We start from the raw sequence: 18,234 nt of genomic DNA, 5'->3' as shown, positions 1-18,234 counted from the left end.
AACTAACAAGCAACCATCTTTCTTCAGCTCACACAATCTGCTGGTACTTGCAATCTTCTGGTGCCACTTCTGGGATTTTTTTTTTTTTTTTTTGAAGTGGAGGGGCCCAAAGTGGTTACACCCTACGTATTCCTATATAATTGTGGAAAAAAAAGTGTGGGGGGGGGGGGGAGTGTCCCAAGGTCCCCCCCCCCCCCCCCCTTTCCGCCATCCCTGTGGGATTATTATGGACTGAATGTGATTAATCTACAGCAAAAAAGACTTGCCATATACAAGGCTATTCAATATATCATATTTATTAACATTTGAATGCAGGCCAAAGGTCAAGACAAATCATGGTTCTCTAAACCTGTCAAAACCAGTATGGTAAACATGAGGGTTAAACTGCACCAGGGTCCCCCTTCATAAAGTTAGAGTGAATGCATTTAAGTGAAAACATAGTTGTGGTAAGGGTTTGAGAACCTGTCTCGCACCATTTCATATTTCCTTGCGATATATCGAAAGAGACTACCAAGAAACTTAGGTTGTACCTGGCTGATGCGATTTGCCGGGAAGATAAGTTTTTTATGCCTCCGCCACGAAGTGGTGCCGGAGGCATTATGTTTTCGGGTTGTCCGTCCGTCCGTCCGTCCGTCCGTCCGTCCGTCCGTCCGTCCGTCCTTCCGTCCGTCCGTAATGAATTTTGTGGACAAGGTAACTATCGAAACCTGTTGAGGTATCCTAATGAAACTTGGCATGTATGTGTATTAGGGGGTGAAGTTGTGCCTATCAACTTTTGGGTGCACATGCCCAAGGTCAAAAGGTCAAGGTCAAATACATAAAATTTCACTATTTCCACCATATCTATTGAATGCCTGAAGATATTTTCTTGAAACTTAGTGTATACATGTATTACCCAATTAAGATTCTCTGGTGAAAGTTTGGATCATGCGGTCAAAGGTCAAAGGTCAAAAGGTCAGGGTCAAATACATAAAATTTCACTATTTCCACCATATCTATTGAATGCCTGAAGAGATTTTCTTGAAACTTAGTGTATACATGTATTACCCAATTAAGATTCTCTGGTGAAAGTTTTGGTCATGAGGTCAAAGGTCAAAAGGTCAGGGTCAAATACATAAAATTTCACTATTTCCACCATATCTATTGAATGCCTGAAGATATTTTCTTGAAACTTAATGTATACATGTATTACCCAATTAAGATTCTCTGGTGAAAGTTTGGGTCATGAAGTCATAGGTCAAAGGTCAAAAGGTCAAGTAAAAATATTAAAACTTCTTTTTTTTCTCCGTACCTTGGAAAATTGTTCAAGGTATCTTCATGGAACATAGTATATACATGTACTGACTGGAAGTGATTATCTAGAGAATGTAGGGTTCATGGGGTCAAAGGTCAGGGGTCAAAGGTCAAGTGCAAGACTTCAAAATTTTACTATTACCCTCATATTTATGCAATGCCAGCAGGGTTATTTTTTTGACACTTGGTGTATGCGTGTGTCACCTAATAGAAATTCTCTGGAAAGTTTTTTTTTCTTCTTTTTTTGCCTCAAAGGTCAAAAGGTCAAAGATCAAGTGAAAGTGCTGAACTAACTTTTTCCTCCATATCTCGGAAGTGGCTCAAGTTATCTTGAAACTTAGTACATATTATGCATGTTCTACCTGAAAGTAATTATCTTATGAATTTTAGGGTCAAGGGCCAGATGAAAATGGTAACAATTTACTATTCAATTCAGAAATTGCACTTTTTCTCCACACCTGTACCTTGAAAATTACTCAATGCCTAAATGTATGAATGGGTCAAAGTCAAGTTAAAGTCCTTAAATCCCTAGATACATGCTCTCCTATTCATCCAATTAAACCTAGGTCAAGGAAGGTGAACATTCAACACATTTGTGACAAACTTTTCATTTCAATATTTTGCCAATTTTGTGAAAATGTAATCACACATTGTCCACATGTACTATCTAGACCTATTGGGAAAATCATGCATTATGGCGGAGGCATACCAGTCGCCAAAGCGACATTTCTAGTTTTGGAGCATTTTGAGATCAAAAGTAAAAGTCAGTATGCCGACTTTTATTCCAGAATGATCCAGGTTAACTCGGTCTCAGGGACAACTCGGCCCTATATCAGACATTTTACAAACAGTTCGGGATCACCATATTCTATACATAGGCACACGTTCATTTTTGTATGCACCCAAAAGAGGTTCTTTGATGCGCACGTTGTATCAACTCGGCCCATAACTGCGACCAGCCAGAACGCAAAACGCTCCCATAGTACAGCACTGTAAAATCCAGAGGGACACTCAGACCCGCCATCGAAGCAAGGCCAACTTGTCACTAAGTCCGAGTTGGCCTGACCCTGATCAGGTAACTATGCGAACCTATTCGGTTAACATTTTGCATTTTTGTCACTACCCAACGAATATCTTGTTATTACAGCTTTATTCCACACATTTCTTAAGCCCCCGTCACACTACAGCGGATTGAGCCAACGAATGCCCAGCGGATCCGAAAATTTGGAGATACGCTCACATCCGTTGCTCGTCGTTCGTGACCCGCTTGACGTTCGCTGTATCCGCTAGTTGTTCGCAGAGATTCGCAGAGATACGCCGGAGCCAAATTTTGATTCTGGACATGACCAAAATCTTCAGTGGATGACAAACGGAATGACAATCCGCTCTGTGTTTGCTTAGCATCCGCTGATCGATAGTTTAGGTCACTCTGCGTTCGTCTCTTATTCGTCCGCCGTTCATCCAAATTCGCCGACCGTTCGTCCAAATTTGCCCAGCAAATCTGCACAGCAACACATGTTAATTAAACGTAGTAGAAAAAATAATAGATATTCATAGCCAAGCACACATAATAACAATATGATAATAATAATAATAAGAAAAAAAGGTCTCATTTACCCAGGGTAGCCTCTTCAGTGTTGCCACAGCTCTACCAGAGGGCCCTGCCATTATTATTACCCTAGCGTTGCCAGGTACCCATTTATACATCTGGGTCGAGAAGGACATCGTGGGTAAGAAATCTTGTCCAAGGATGTAAGCACTGGGCGAGATTCCAACCCGGGTCCTCGGTTCGGGAGTCAGGAGTCTTATCCACTATGCCACAGCCCCCCACATGACATTTCATTATACGTATTCTGGCATTAATGGTAGATAATAATCGCACTTGCAGTGCTTGTATCAAGATTATTCTAAACCGCTACTATAAAAGTCAACCTGTAGTAAATGGGAATCTCTGCATGGAAATTGGGAATTGTGAAAGTTCGACTCCAGTTGGAGGCACCAGACGCAATGGAGGATGTTGGACTACCAACACCACCGTCATCGTCATCATCAGAAGAAAGTGCACTTTTAGGGGAATCTTGAGGACTGTCGAGGGTCGTGACATCAGGAGTACTTGGTGGTGACTTCTGCTTCCTTCTTTTTGGGGCCATTTTCACAGTCACAACATTACTTGACACTGTCACTGCTCAAAATGATTTAGTGAAGTGTGTGTCAGCCGAGATCCGTCACGTGATTGCCGCAGTATCACTTTGCATATGTTGGGCATTCGCTGCTCATTTGCTTTGTCCGCTCAGCATCCGTTGGATGGACTGTATGCATTCGCTTTCATTCGTGGTACTTTATCCTCTCATAACACGGTTAGCATATGCTCATCATTCGTTAGGCGAATGTTCAAAAACCATATTTTGCTTGTGAATTCGAGCGGTTTCACTTGCACTTTACCAAATTTAGCCCATCCGTTAGGCATTCGCTGATTTATACGCTATAGTGTGATGGGGCCTTTAGGCACATCATGTGCACATTTTGGAGCAAAATTTTAACTATGTTTTGCCTTTAACCCTAAAAAGACTGGGCTATTTTGGAGGTTTTGAGGACTGGGGGGGGGGGGGGGATGCCCCCCGCCTCCAAGATCTCAGCCATGGACTGTCCGATTGTCGCCAAATTCGGCACGCACCTAGTTTATGACATATCCTACAAGATACATAATTGATTTTACAAAAATCACCATAATTTTCTAATAAAGGCTAATTATGGAAATATGCTGATTTTTATGGATCTTCCATCTTTTATTTTGTACCAAAATAGTTGTCTAATTAATTGTGAAATATGTGAAAGGAAGTTGTTTAACCCTATAAAGCCCAAGCTATTTTGACCCCTTCGAGGCCCAAGGGGGGGCACATTGTGCCAACCCCCCCCCCCCCAATAACTTCTTTATTACCCTATATGATGTATGACTGCCATATTTCGCACATGGGTAGAGCAACTCATACTCTACATGACCCATTACTTGAAATTTCTCAAGGCCATCCACTGAGGGCGTTATTTACCAATATATAACGAAATACATAGGAAATACGCTAAAATCATGTTTATTTCTTTTTATTTCTTCATCCCGAGTATACTATATGTTTTTATTTTATATCAATCATTTTCATATTAACCACAAAGGAAAAGCAAGTCAACCTTCACTATTTGTTGTGGTTGAAATTTCTCATTGTCAATATGTGGGAGCGCTATTCATACAATATAAAGAAATATATGAAATTTATGATGTATTGCTTGGAAATGGGTAAATAAGAATATATTATTGGTATCACATTCCATATTTTCAATATATTGAATTTTGAGTTTGCAGATTGATAATATGATAAACAAATGATATTACAGGCAAAGCTTGTGTGAAAATAACACAAAATAAAAGGGTACTCTGTGTATTTTCGATTATTTCTATTATAGATATCTATCACTTGATGCCTAGGACCCCGTTTACAGTGCGAGGCTCGGCCGCGGCTCGGCCGCGGCCGAGTCCAGCCCCGCTTCAGTGTAAACGCGCAAAAGGCCAAATGCGAGGCCAAAATTGGCCTCGCATTTGGCCTCGCTCTGGAGGTGGTCTCGGCCGCGGCCGAGCCCGGCCTTTTCTTGGTGTAAACGCAAACTGGGCCAAATGCGCGGCCAATTGCGCGGCCAGTTTTAGTCTGGCTTCCAAACCCTCTGCCTGTATCTTTCGCTGTTCAGGATATTAACCCCCTCAACGTGGAAAACTAGTATAGTTTAAGGTGGTTTTGTCCTGCAAAGGATTTTTTCCTTCGGCAAAGGCCTTTGCCCGAACGGCGACTTCGTCGCCACTGAATTCAGTTGGCAAAGGGTCTGAAAACCAGACAATACCAAATTGCGTTTGTTTACAAGCAGAGCGCCACTACGACAAAATATTGAAAGGTTTGAATCAAAAGCGCGGCCGAGCCCAGCAGTGTAAACGGACAAAATTGCGAGGCTCGGCCGCGCAATTGAGGCCGGGCTCGGCCGCGGCCGAGCCGCGGCCGAGCCCGGCCCCGCACTGTAAACGGGGTCTATGTCATATATGAAATAAAGGAAAAAATAATAAGACCATTTTAGGGTAATTTTTTTACTTTAAACATATTTTGCTCCTTCAGCAAATTACAGCCAAGAAAAACCCCATTTCATCCATAATTATATTAAACGAAATTGGAACAGAAAATCATGCAAAATCTGATGAACATGGTTGTCAGTTTTCATGGCAACCAGCAATATCGGACATAGCTAAATTAGTCTATATAAAATGTTTGCAATAAGATTTTAGGAAAAGTCATCAAATTTGGTTGAAATAGGGTAAAGAGTGTAGGAGCGCCAAACGAAAATATGGTAGGAGGGTACACTGCCCCCCCCCCCCTTGGGCTTTTAAAGGGTTAACATGTATTTGTAAGAAAACTGATTGTTTAAGATAAAAAATTAGGTAATTAATTACATGATTATATAGGTGATACATACCAAACGAGTATCTTAGTATCTCTTGTAAACTTTTTTCTTATGTTTTCTATTCTTTTGTTTTTTATATTCAGAACAATTTCAACTTCAGATTACATAGCTGAACTAGAAATGTTGCTATGGCGACTGGTATGCCTCCGCCATAATGCATGATTCTCCTAATAGGTCTAGATAGTACATGTGGACAATGTGTGATTACATTTTCACAAAACTGGCAAAATATTGAAATGACAAGTTTGTCACAAATGTGTTGAATGTTCACCTTCCTTGACCTTGGTTTAATTGGATGAATAGGAGAGCATGTATTTGGGGATTTAAGGACTTTAACTTGACTTTGACCCATTCATACATTTATGCATTGAGTAATTTTCACGGTACCGGTATGGAGAAAAAGTGCAATTTCTGTACTGAATGGTAAATTGTTACCATGTTCATCTGGCCTTTGACCCTAAAATTCATAAGATAATCACTTTCAGGTAGAACATGCATAAATATGCAGTAATTTTCACGATAAATTGAGCCACTTCCGAGATATGGAGAAAAAAGTTAGTTCAGCACTTTCACTTGATCTTTGATCTTTTTTTTTTTCACAATTCCTTTAACACTGATATTATATTGGCACCCTTCCTCCCTCCTCTCCTCTCACCCCAGCCCTGGCTTGGTGTCCCTTCAGTTGACCGAAAGATCGGTCTGTCATGTATCTGGTCGTCGGGGTTCCGTGGAGACTGCGTCTGGCTTCATGGAGGAGAGTGATAACGTCCAAAAAAAAAATAAATAAATAAACAAAATAAGACTCCTCTGGACAGACGAATCTTCCGTCTACCCCTTCTTCTATGCCCTTAAATATTAAAAATGAGGACAATTTTACTTTAAATTTGTGCACTACTAGTACTGTCACCATAAAATCTGTACTGGGATATATCCCATTCAAATTTACAACATATATTATATATAATATTATAAATCATACAGCTGTAGGCTACCTGGAATAATTGTGAGCAGAGAAAGTGCCGATGATAGGTATACGGTCAGGACCATTGAGCTGGAGTAGTACGCCATTCTGTAGACTGCGGCTGTCATATGAGCAGTTCTTGTCCGGCGTCTGGTCGGGCTAGTCAAGGTGCGGAAGCTCTGTTGAAAACACAAACTTGGTGGTACTCGGGGCCCTATCAGTGATAATGTAGTGGATATCCCTCATCCTGGCAACGCGCATCATACTGTGTTGCCAGGAAGCGCACAGCGCATCATACTGCATTGCCAGGCAGCGCACAGCGCGTCATCCATGGCCATGGATGTGCGCGGAGAAGATGCACCTTCGGCAGTTGGAGACCTGCAGTGGATAAGCTAACACGTAAGTCAATTCAACCCGCTGTTATTAATTCAGTTTCATCCCACTCCTGACACCAATGTTACAACGGGTTACAAATAAACTGAATTAATAACAGCGGGTTGAACTGACTTACGTGTTAGCTTATCCACTGCAGGTCTCCAACTGCCGAAGGTGCATCTTCTCCGTGCAAATCCATGGCCATGGATGACGCGCTGTGCGCTGCCTGGCAACGCAGTATGATGCGCGTTGCCAGGATGAGGGATATCCACTACAATAATAATAGTGGCTACTTGTAAGTTGCATAGCGCACAAGTCCACTTTTCAGTGCTCATGGCGCTTCAAAAATGAAAAGAGGGTAGGCCTATGTAGGTATGTTCAGACATGTTAACAATGAAAAAATGGCAAAAAACCCTAAATACATACCAAATAAAGAATACGACATATACCAGTTAAAAATACAATATTGTTAATGACATACACACAGCAATTTAGAGTCCTCAGTGTGAGAGGAATGAATGACTCTGTAGATGACAGTTTTAACTCAACATAATAGGTAACCGATTCCACAATTTTGGTCCCATATAACAGGGAGGTGAGAGGAAAAGGAGTGGGCACTGGATTAGTGTCTTTTGAACCATCCTCGGAGCCGCACTCCCCAAGAGACCACTCCACTAACTAGATTACTGCCGCTTGGCCGCACAGTGCACATGCGCAATCCTTGTCAACAGGCTGGTGGGTCTCACCCCTCCCTGGCCAGAACCTGGATTACTCCACGTGGTACTGGTGGGTGGAGTATACTGGTGCATTACTGATGCATTACCCATTGCTGTGCCTGCAAACAACACTGGTGCATTGTGATGTGCAGTGAACTGGTTGCATGGTCACATTTTGAATTTTGCAGCTAGTATTCAAGGTATTATAATTTATGTGCATTAACATGTCCATGTACTATAAGATTTCTTGGGAACAAAATGTACTTTGCATGCTATTATGGTGAAATAGCTTTTACATGAAATGGAAACAAATAAACACAGACTTAAAAACATTTAATAATATAATGATTAGCTGCACCAATAATGATATACTGATTGTATATAAAGGAAACATGAACAGCTGAGTAGTGGAACACAGGCCCTAATAATGTCTGATGATAATAATAATTCTGATACCAAGCTAGCACAGAAAATACCAACCACAACAGCAACAACCATCATACAAATACCCATTCAGCTTTCAAATAAGAACATGAACAGCTGAGTAGTGGAACACAGGCCCTAATAATGTCTGATGATAATGATAATTTTAATACCAAGCTAGCGCAGAAAATACCAACCACAACATCAACAATCATCATAAAAATACCCATTCAGCTTTCAAATAAGAATAAAACAAAAACAGAGAGACAGACAAAAAAAAAGCGCCATGGTGAATATCTTATCAGGCATACAGTGATACAGGACATGTGAGATAGTTCAGCTCTCACTGAACTCTCACATGTTTTCACCACACACCAGGCAAGGAGGCAAGTTATTTCACCAAGATTAGGTCCTATAGTAGTCTCCATCATTACCACTCTGTTGTAGATTCGAGCCCTCCTGCCACAATATATCCCCAGCATACAACAAAAAAAAAAACATTCAAATAGTGTTTTCATCCCCTGGAGAACTAAAATTGCTCTCAAAAATATGTTAGTGGGACCAGAAAAAACATGTCTTGGCGGATGTACGCAAGTTTCCCAAAAAATATGACAACAGAACCAACACGAGCGAACAATGAAGTGATACATCAGACTAAAGAAAAACCCCAACATCTGCTGATCTACAGGTGAATTTCGTCAGCACTAGTCAGGATTTACACTTGACATTGCGTCGTAATTTGATTAAGACAAGAACAAAACAATGGCTATTGTTAAACAGTTACATTGTCAAAACTCAACTTCTTCTTGGCCGATTTTCAAAATTTTTGTATCTATCGAGAGCTGAATTCTTAGTGTGGCTGCCTCCGCATCAACTAGATAACGGAGGAGTTTCAGTTCGCACACACGGCTTGATCGTCGTTATTCACAAATCACTCGGTGCACAAACAACTAAAGTCCAACAAACATATGTTTTATTCAGTTGCAAAAATATCCACGAGGCGAATATGAGGTGCATTTGAGATGAGGCGAATTTGAGGCGAATTTGAGGCGAATTTGAGATAACGATCTGTAAAGATAACATAAAGAAATACAGAAAATAAGTCATCTTGTACATGTATAACGAAATATTTACATTTACAAATCACAACCTGTGAACTAACCGACACTATGCACACTACATACACTATCGATATATAATTGACACTGCTACTACTACTAACTTCCCATTCAAACGATACTTAAAATCATGTTAAAACAACAAATACCATAAACCCAGACGAACAACCACAACTTATACACGTCAGCAAAACTAACCTTAACAATCCACTGGATATATCTAATCTTGTAAAAGGAGAATAATATTCTCACATTAAGAGAAGCAACCGTCCTATTAAATTGTTTCTCCACTGACACAAGTAAGAACTAAATTTGTGATGACGAAAACCACTAGCAATAAAATATATTCCTGTCTGTTTTATGTCCTTAAACAGCAAATATATAACCTCACATCACTAACAAAAATGTGAAATGATTTATCAATAAGACATTTTGTGTGAGAATGCCAGTCGGTCCTAATAAGACCTTAACTCAGCATTTAGGTTTATAACTAATGTGAATATATACGATAGTGTTGTTAAAACATAACAAAGCTACACTAAAACATTCACAATCAATGTCTAATTACATTCTCTAACTCTTTAACTGAAAAACTATGTACTTCAAATCATTCGTAATAACTTAACTGAATAATCAAAGGTCTTTAATGACAGTATAGAAGTACATGTATCAACCATGCATACGATGTAATAATTCAAGTATGTTTAGCTTTCTAAACATAAACGAAGTTTCAAATATAAATTAACTGTATCATTTCGTGTTACAATCCCTACTAAAAGGTTATATCGAAATACACATGTTTTACTATAATCTAAAAGTATTAAATAACATATCAAATGTTATTCTTACCGAATTGGGCCTCTGCGATCCAACGAAAGCCACTGCTAACACACACGAAACATGTCCTGACTTCACTGTTAACACAACAACTAATGCCCAGCTAACTTGGCTTTCTTGGTATATAGCTATATACTGTTACATATACATTGTATGTTTACACTTCATGGCAACACTCTTGGCCATGCACACAAAAGAGGGGGCAAGGGAACAAAGAAGCATGAAGGAGGGGGTCTATTCATGGTCGTGGTCAGTGATTCCTAACAAGGGTCAAGTCCAAGACGCTGGTTTTGCAAACTATGCTAGACTACTTTTACAGGAGTTTAATTGAATTTACTAGTCTATTTACCAGGAGTTTCGTTAAATGCATCAAGCAATAAGGTTGAATTTGCATGTACAATATCACTGCAGGTGGCTGCAGTGACATGGCTCCTTTAAATGGAATGATCCATTTACCAATAATATATTACCTTACGGGATACGATTACGAATACGTTACCATTCAAAGAAAATTAGAGGCAAACTTTCTACGATGCGATAATAAAATCTACTTTCAAGTCGCGAGTATCAAAGGCTCCTTGAGGGGGAATCCAACCGGTCTTCTGCGTTAGCTTCGATTATTCGGCCTCTTCGGAGGGGAGAAGAAGAACGAGTTTGTTGACAGGTCTGTCGTACTCTGACGGTGGGCGTTGTCTCTTCCCTTCGCTGTCGAGCAGCTTGTCCGCCATCAGAATGCGCACCTTCCTGACGAAGCCATCCTTGCTGGGGTATACAGCTGTCACACGAGCTAGGGGCCACCTACATCGAACTTCGTCCTCAGTCTCCTTTGAGATGACCACATCTCCCACTGCTAGGTTACGGCCAGGATGGATCCACTTCTGACGAGACTGCAGACTCTGCAAGTACTCCTTCTTCCATCTCGTCCAGAATTCATTAGCAGCATACTGAACCCGCCGCCACCATTTTCGTGAGTACACATCTTCTCTCTGGAAGATGCCTGGTGGAGGAAGAGCTACCTTGCTCTTCATCAGCAGGATGTGGTTGGGAGTGAGAGGTTCAGGTGCACCAGGGTCATTGAGATTTGTAGTCGTAAGTGGTCTGGAGTTGATGATGGCTTCAGCCTCAGTAAGGAACGTTCTGAAGGCTTCGTCGTCGAGCTGACAGCCGATTGACTTGAGCAGTGGTTCCAAGACCCGACGGACAGTCTGTATCTGCCTCTCCCAGACACCACCCATATGAGAGGCATGAGGCACATTCAACTCGAATGGTATCCAGTCAATTCCATTAGACAAAAGGTATTCCTGTACCTTTGTCTGGTCCATCTCAGACAGGGCCTCTCGCAACTCGCTTCGGGCTCCGATGAATGTCGTCCCCTGGTCGGATCTCAGCTGGCGTACATCACCTCGCCGATTCAGGAACCGCCTGAGAGCATTGATGAATGAACTTCCGCTCAAGCTATTGGCCATCTCGATATGTACGCTCCTGCTAGACATACAGGTGAATATCACCCCATATCGCTTCACCTGACTGCGTTTCTCCTTGATGAGAAATGGGCCGAAGTAGTCTACAGCAGAATACGAGAAAGGTGGCGCTGGTTCCAGTCGATCTGCCGGGAGCTCTGCCATCTTTGGCTGCTGGGGAGTTCCTCTTCTTCGTCTACATTCCACACATGATGAAATGCACTGGGACACAGCTGACGATCCACCTAGTATCCAGTAGCCACTCTGTCGGATTTCATTGTGAGTTATGCCCCTACCCATGTGCTGCAGCCTTTCATGATAGTGCTGAATTACCAGCCTGGTAACATGGCATGAAGACGGCAGGATGATTGGGTGCTTGACTTCCTGTGGCATATTGGCACGATCGATGCGTCCACCAACTCGAATCAACCCATCAGAATCTAGAAAGGGGTCCAAACGATGGATGCTGCTAGTCTGCTTCATTCGTGTCTTCCTCGATCGGGCTGTGTTTCTGTCACATTGTTCTTGTGTGGCACCCAGTTGTTCCAGAATTTTCAGTTCTTCTGCAAAGTACTCTTGCTGGACGCTTCTGAGTATGATTTTTTCAGCTTCGACTAGTGCAGACACTGACAGCGGTTGAAGTGCACGATTTTCTCCTTTCTCCGCACTTCTTTTTACCTTTCTCTGTTTTAGCTTGTCCTTCAGTTGTAGACATCGTGCAACAGCCTTCTTGGCATGGTACCATCTTGAGAAGCTCATCAGCCTGCTACTGTCAAAGTGGTTAGGGTGTGCTCGAGATGATCCATCTACATGCGTTGCCATTGTTGACGCTCTTCTCACTTCAGGATCACTCTCATCCAGTTGGTCCGTTTCTGTAGTCTCGGCTTCGAAGATGCCATCTCTCCACAGAAACTCTGGCCCCCTCAACCAACGGCTGTTCTGGACAAGCTCCTTTGCCGAAAGACCACGCGATGCATCATCTGCAGGATTTGAACTGGTACCGACATAAAACCAGTCTTCAGGGTTGGTCAGATCTCGAATGAGCTGCACTCTGTTGGCCACGAAGACATGAAAACGTTTCGCTTCATTCCGTACATAGCCAAGTACTACTTTGCTGTCAGTCCAGAAGTACTCTTTACAGTCAGAGTATCCAAGCTCTTCTCGAAGAAAGGCGCTGACTCGAGCCGACACAGTAGCTGCCGCTAGTTCCAGTCTTGGAATGGTGACCTGACGTAGAGGAGTAACTCTAGACTTGCCGATTACGAAAGCACAGTGAGCCTTGTTGTCCTCATTGACGAGCCTGACATAGGTACACTGACCATAACCATCTTGGCTTGCGTCAGAAAAATGATGCAGCTCCACTTGTTGTACATTTCCAAAGTCCATTGGTTTGAAGCATCGTGGGATCTGAAAGTGCTCCAACTCGTGGATGTCTTCAAGCCACTCCTCCCATCGAACACGTAGGTCAACTGGCATCTGTGTGTCCCAGTCCAGTTTCCTCCTGCATAACTCCTGCAGAACTTGCTTTCCCCTCAGCATGACTGGACCAAGGAATCCGCAAGGGTCGTAGAATGCACCTACAGTTGAGAGGGCACCCCTTCGGGTGAAAGGTCTTTCTTTCAGCTCCACGACGAAGTTGAACACATCACTCTCTGCTCGCCACACGACTCCGAGGACTCGCTCGATAGACAAGGGGTCTTTATCCAGGTCAAGTCCTTGTACCTCCTTGGCCCTGTCCTCCTCAGGAAAGCTCTTCAGAACCTCACGATCGTTAGACATGACTTTGTGGAGCTTCAGTCCAGCTTTCGCACAGATTTCCTGGCTGTTCTTCAGCAAACGTACTGCAGACTCGGTAGTTGGCTCCGATCTGAGCCCATCGTCGACGTAGAAGTCCCTCCTTATGAAATCTGCAGCTGCTGTACCATGTTCAGCCTCACCGTCGTCTGCAGCTCGTTTCAGTCCAAAGTTCGCGACACCTGGAGAACTGACAGCACCGAACAAGTGAACCTTCATGCGATACTCCACGACCGGCTTGTTTGGATTTCCATCTTCCCACCACAGGAACCTCAGCAAATCCCTGTCACCTGGTGCTACAAAGAATTGATGGAACATACTTTTTACATCCACCGCAACTGCCACTGGCTCCTTCCGAAACCTGCAAAGTACACCCAGCAAATTGTTCATCAAGTTGGGACCTTGCAGCAGGTGGTCGTTCAGGGACACCCCTTGGTACACAGCTGAACAGTCAAACACGACCCTGATTTTGTCCGGCTTCCTTGGGTGGTATACCCCAGTGTGAGGTATGTAGTTGACTCGTTCACGAAGTTGCAGATCATTCACCGGGACTCTCTCTGCATAGTTGTCGATGACGTCATCCATGAAGTTTTGATAGTCCGCGAGGAACTTGGGGTTTTTCTTGAATCTCGCATTGAGCTGATTCCACCTTTTCTGTGCGAGTGGCTTATTGTAAGGAGGGGATGCGTGCTGTGACTTCAGAGGTAGTGGCATCTCATAGTGACCATCATCGAGCTTCATGATCCCCTGCTCAAGCGTGTCGACGAACTTCCTCTCATTCACAGAAAATGGAGCCTGTCCCTTTTCTGTGTCGTTAAAGTCTCTTTCGAGTGCGTTGAGGATGGTCTGTGGGCTGAAAACTTCCTTAGCCTTGCTGGGACGGACAAAGTGCGAGTATGCATCGTGGACCTGGATTCTGTGACATACAGCTTCCTCTTCATCTCGCAAGGTTTTGCAGATCCTTCCAACAATACCCCAGCCCAACGCTGTTCTCATACCATAGGGGTCATCCTCTCCTCCTGCTACAACTTCACGCGGTCTGATTGCACGCGGACAGTTGTTTCCAATCAGTAAGGAAACCTCCAAACTCCTGTTGTACGGCATCAGTTTGTGGGCTACCGACTCCAAGTGTGGCCACTCCTTTGCTACATCGGTCTTGGGAATTTGTGACCTACTGGCAGGAACCACATCCCTTGTGTACATGGGAGGTAGGTCGATTATTTGCTCCCTGTTAAAGTCCAAGACCTGCAGATCAGACACCTTCACACTTTTGATGACAGACGTATTGTGCATCGTTGTCAGGTGCAGGTCCGTCTCCGGCCCCTTCACATCCAGCTGGTTGCACAGTCCTTCTGCGACGAATCCAACATTAGACTGGTCGTCTAATATTGCGTACTGGAGGACCTCGCTTTCAGGATTATCTTTGTGACGCACCCACACAGGCACGATCATACAGTGTTCTTGTCCATTTTGGTCTGGAAGTGTACAAACACTTGTACACTTTGACGATGCCTCGGATGTCGCTGCTGGTCGATGGAGGCATGAAGGGTGGGAAGCAGCACACTCCTTGCATGTTCGCTTCTCGGGGCAGTCCTTCGATTGATGTTCGTCCGATGCTCCGCAGCCCATGCACAACCTCTTCTGAAAGAAGAATCGCCTGCGTGCGAAGTAGGGTTTCTTCAGGAAGGCAGAGCAATCGTCGAGATGGTGATCCTTCTTACAGAAGGGGCATGACGAATAATCACCCTTCTGATTGTGCTCCGATGCTGCTGTCGAAAATGTTTTGCTTGAGATCCGTTTGCCTCCCGCAGCTGTCGGTTGGTATGGTTTCGGGTCACTTTTCCGGAGGCATTCAAGTTCAGGGATGTTGGCTTTGAAAGCTGCGTCTTTAACGAACTCAGCAAACCTGCTGAATGTTGGGTAGCTACCATACCCATGCCGCTGCCATCGGGTGATCTCCTCCCTCCATTGGCGCTCCATGTACCACGGCAGCTTTTCCAACATTTTCACATTCTCCTGGGGAAAGTCCAAGATACCCAGCGCCGGGATGCTCAGTTTTGCTGCACCAACTTGGTCCAAGAAATCACCAAATTTCCGCAAGCCGGATGAATCGCGGTCGCTGATCCTAGGCCAGGAGTTCAGTTTCTTCAGGAATGCAGCAGCCACCACGCTTGGGCTGCCATAACGATCTGCGAGCACCATACAGGCTTTGTTGTACGCGTCTTCAGTACCAAGGAGGAGATAATGCTGCACAACTTCTTTAGGGGGTCCAGACACAGACTTGTTTAGGTAATGCAGCTTGGTGGAGTGTGAAATTTGCTTGCTGTCGACCAGGCTGAAGAAGGCGTTTTTCCATAGCGGATAGAGAAGTGGATCTCCGCTAAAAATGGGCAGGTCGATTGGAGGCAACTGGCTCAACACAGCAACTTGTTGGGCATTTGTGTTTTGTGATGCGATAGCCCTTGCTACTTCCGAGAGTGACTCTGCGAATTTCCCCAAGCCATTGAGTGTATTTTGAGGAATAACGTCACCCTTCGGTTGCGGAGGTGTGTTGTTTTGATATGATGAAGCCTCCTGTGAATCAAGAAATCGCTTGATTGAGTCCTCCTTTTCTTCTTTTGGAAGATCCAGCTCCACAGATTGCGACTCGGAATCCTCGGCTAACTCAGCTAGTTTTGCTTTATGTTCTTTCTGTAGGGCAAGACGCTTCAAATTCATTTCCGCTTTTTTTAACTGCAGCTCGTGCTCGGCTTTTAACAGCTGCAATTTGTCCTCCTGGTCCATTAGTTCTAATTCAGCTTGGAATACCTCAGCTAACCGCTCACTTTTTACCGACCTCGATCTCCTCGAACTGGCAACACTGCCGGCCTTACGGCTCTTTCGGGAGCACTCCGACGACGCTGGAGCGTGATCCTTGGCGGGTGTGACGGGCGAATTCCCAGCTTCTGCCATGTTGACACCTAGCTGACTTGGGTCTCCGTGATACGATGAAATCACGCAATGATGTTCTCAGGCATAGTACGATCCAGTCGTTGTTAGCAATAAACTATTCGATCGTTATTGTGGCTGCCTCCGCATCAACTAGATAACGGAGGAGTTTCAGTTCGCACACACGGCTTGATCGTCGTTATTCACAAATCACTCGGTGCACAAACAACTAAAGTCCAACAAACATATGTTTTATTCAGTTGCAAAAATATCCACGAGGCGAATATGAGGTGCATTTGAGATGAGGCGAATTTGAGGCGAATTTGAGGCGAATTTGAGATAACGATCTGTAAAGATAACATAAAGAAATACAGAAAATAAGTCATCTTGTACATGTATAACGAAATATTTACATTTACAAATCACAACCTGTGAACTAACCGACACTATGCACACTACATACACTATCGATATATAATTGACACTGCTACTACTACTAACTTCCCATTCAAACGATACTTAAAATCATGTTAAAACAACAAATACCATAAACCCAGACGAACAACCACAACTTATACACGTCAGCAAAACTAACCTTAACAATCCACTGGATATATCTAATCTTGTAAAAGGAGAATAATATTCTCACATTAAGAGAAGCAACCGTCCTATTAAATTGTTTCTCCACTGACACAAGTAAGAACTAAATTTGTGATGACGAAAACCACTAGCAATAAAATATATTCCTGTCTGTTTTATGTCCTTAAACAGCAAATATATAACCTCACATCACTAACAAAAATGTGAAATGATTTATCAATAAGACATTTTGTGTGAGAATGCCAGTCGGTCCTAATAAGACCTTAACTCAGCATTTAGGTTTATAACTAATGTGAATATATACGATAGTGTTGTTAAAACATAACAAAGCTACACTAAAACATTCACAATCAATGTCTAATTACATTCTCTAACTCTTTAACTGAAAAACTATGTACTTCAAATCATTCGTAATAACTTAACTGAATAATCAAAGGTCTTTAATGACAGTATAGAAGTACATGTATCAACCATGCATACGATGTAATAATTCAAGTATGTTTAGCTTTCTAAACATAAACGAAGTTTCAAATATAAATTAACTGTATCATTTCGTGTTACAATCCCTACTAAAAGGTTATATCGAAATACACATGTTTTACTATAATCTAAAAGTATTAAATAACATATCAAATGTTATTCTTACCGAATTGGGCCTCTGCGATCCAACGAAAGCCACTGCTAACACACACGAAACATGTCCTGACTTCACTGTTAACACAACAACTAATGCCCAGCTAACTTGGCTTTCTTGGTATATAGCTATATACTGTTACATATACATTGTATGTTTACACTTCATGGCAACACTCTTGGCCATGCACACAAAAGAGGGGGCAAGGGAACAAAGAAGCATGAAGGAGGGGGTCTATTCATGGTCGTGGTCAGTGATTCCTAACAAGGGTCAAGTCCAAGACGCTGGTTTTGCAAACTATGCTAGACTACTTTTACAGGAGTTTAATTGAATTTACTAGTCTATTTACCAGGAGTTTCGTTAAATGCATCAAGCAATAAGGTTGAATTTGCATGTACAATATCACTGCAGGTGGCTGCAGTGACACTTAGACTAGCAGGTCCCAAGAGTATATGCCGTGTGAGCCTGCACAAAGAATGTAAAACCCTCATACACGTCCTTGTGAACACACACAAGTCAACTGGCCTGTCCATACTCCTAACGATAGAGGGCCAAATCACCGCGCCCCCGAGGATCGAACATCAAACAGCAGTGATAACGA

The 18,234-nt window shown here is 42.9% G+C and overlaps 2 protein-coding genes across 4 annotated transcripts in view; both read right to left on the bottom strand.

The window, feature by feature from the left end:
• The window catches only part of LOC140238420 (peroxidasin homolog), a 64,647-nt gene extending 57,657 nt beyond the window's left edge, over positions 1–6,990 (bottom strand). For all 3 annotated transcript variants that reach the window (XM_072318327.1, XM_072318328.1, XM_072318329.1), the window contains exon 1: positions 6,780–6,990. In XM_072318327.1, the coding sequence (XP_072174428.1) occupies positions 6,780–6,876 (97 nt within the window). In that variant the 5' untranslated portion in view covers positions 6,877–6,990. The remainder of the gene's footprint in view (positions 1–6,779) is intronic.
• A 3,844-nt stretch (positions 6,991–10,834) lies between these two features.
• LOC140238615 (uncharacterized) lies at positions 10,835–16,423 on the bottom strand. Its single transcript, XM_072318516.1, has 3 exons — positions 15,853–16,423; positions 14,067–15,093; positions 10,835–11,642 (listed from the first exon to the last, which is right to left on the bottom strand). The coding sequence occupies exons 1-3, from the start codon at positions 16,421–16,423 to the stop codon at positions 10,835–10,837; spliced, it is 2,406 nt and encodes an 801-aa protein (XP_072174617.1).
• Positions 16,424–18,234: the final 1,811 nt, after the last annotated feature.

This window comes from Diadema setosum, chromosome 15 (genome assembly GCF_964275005.1).
Source record: "Diadema setosum chromosome 15, eeDiaSeto1, whole genome shotgun sequence".
In the NCBI taxonomy this organism is placed as follows: Eukaryota; Metazoa; Echinodermata; class Echinoidea; order Diadematoida; family Diadematidae; genus Diadema; species Diadema setosum.
This window is presented reverse-complemented; position numbering and strand designations above follow the sequence as displayed.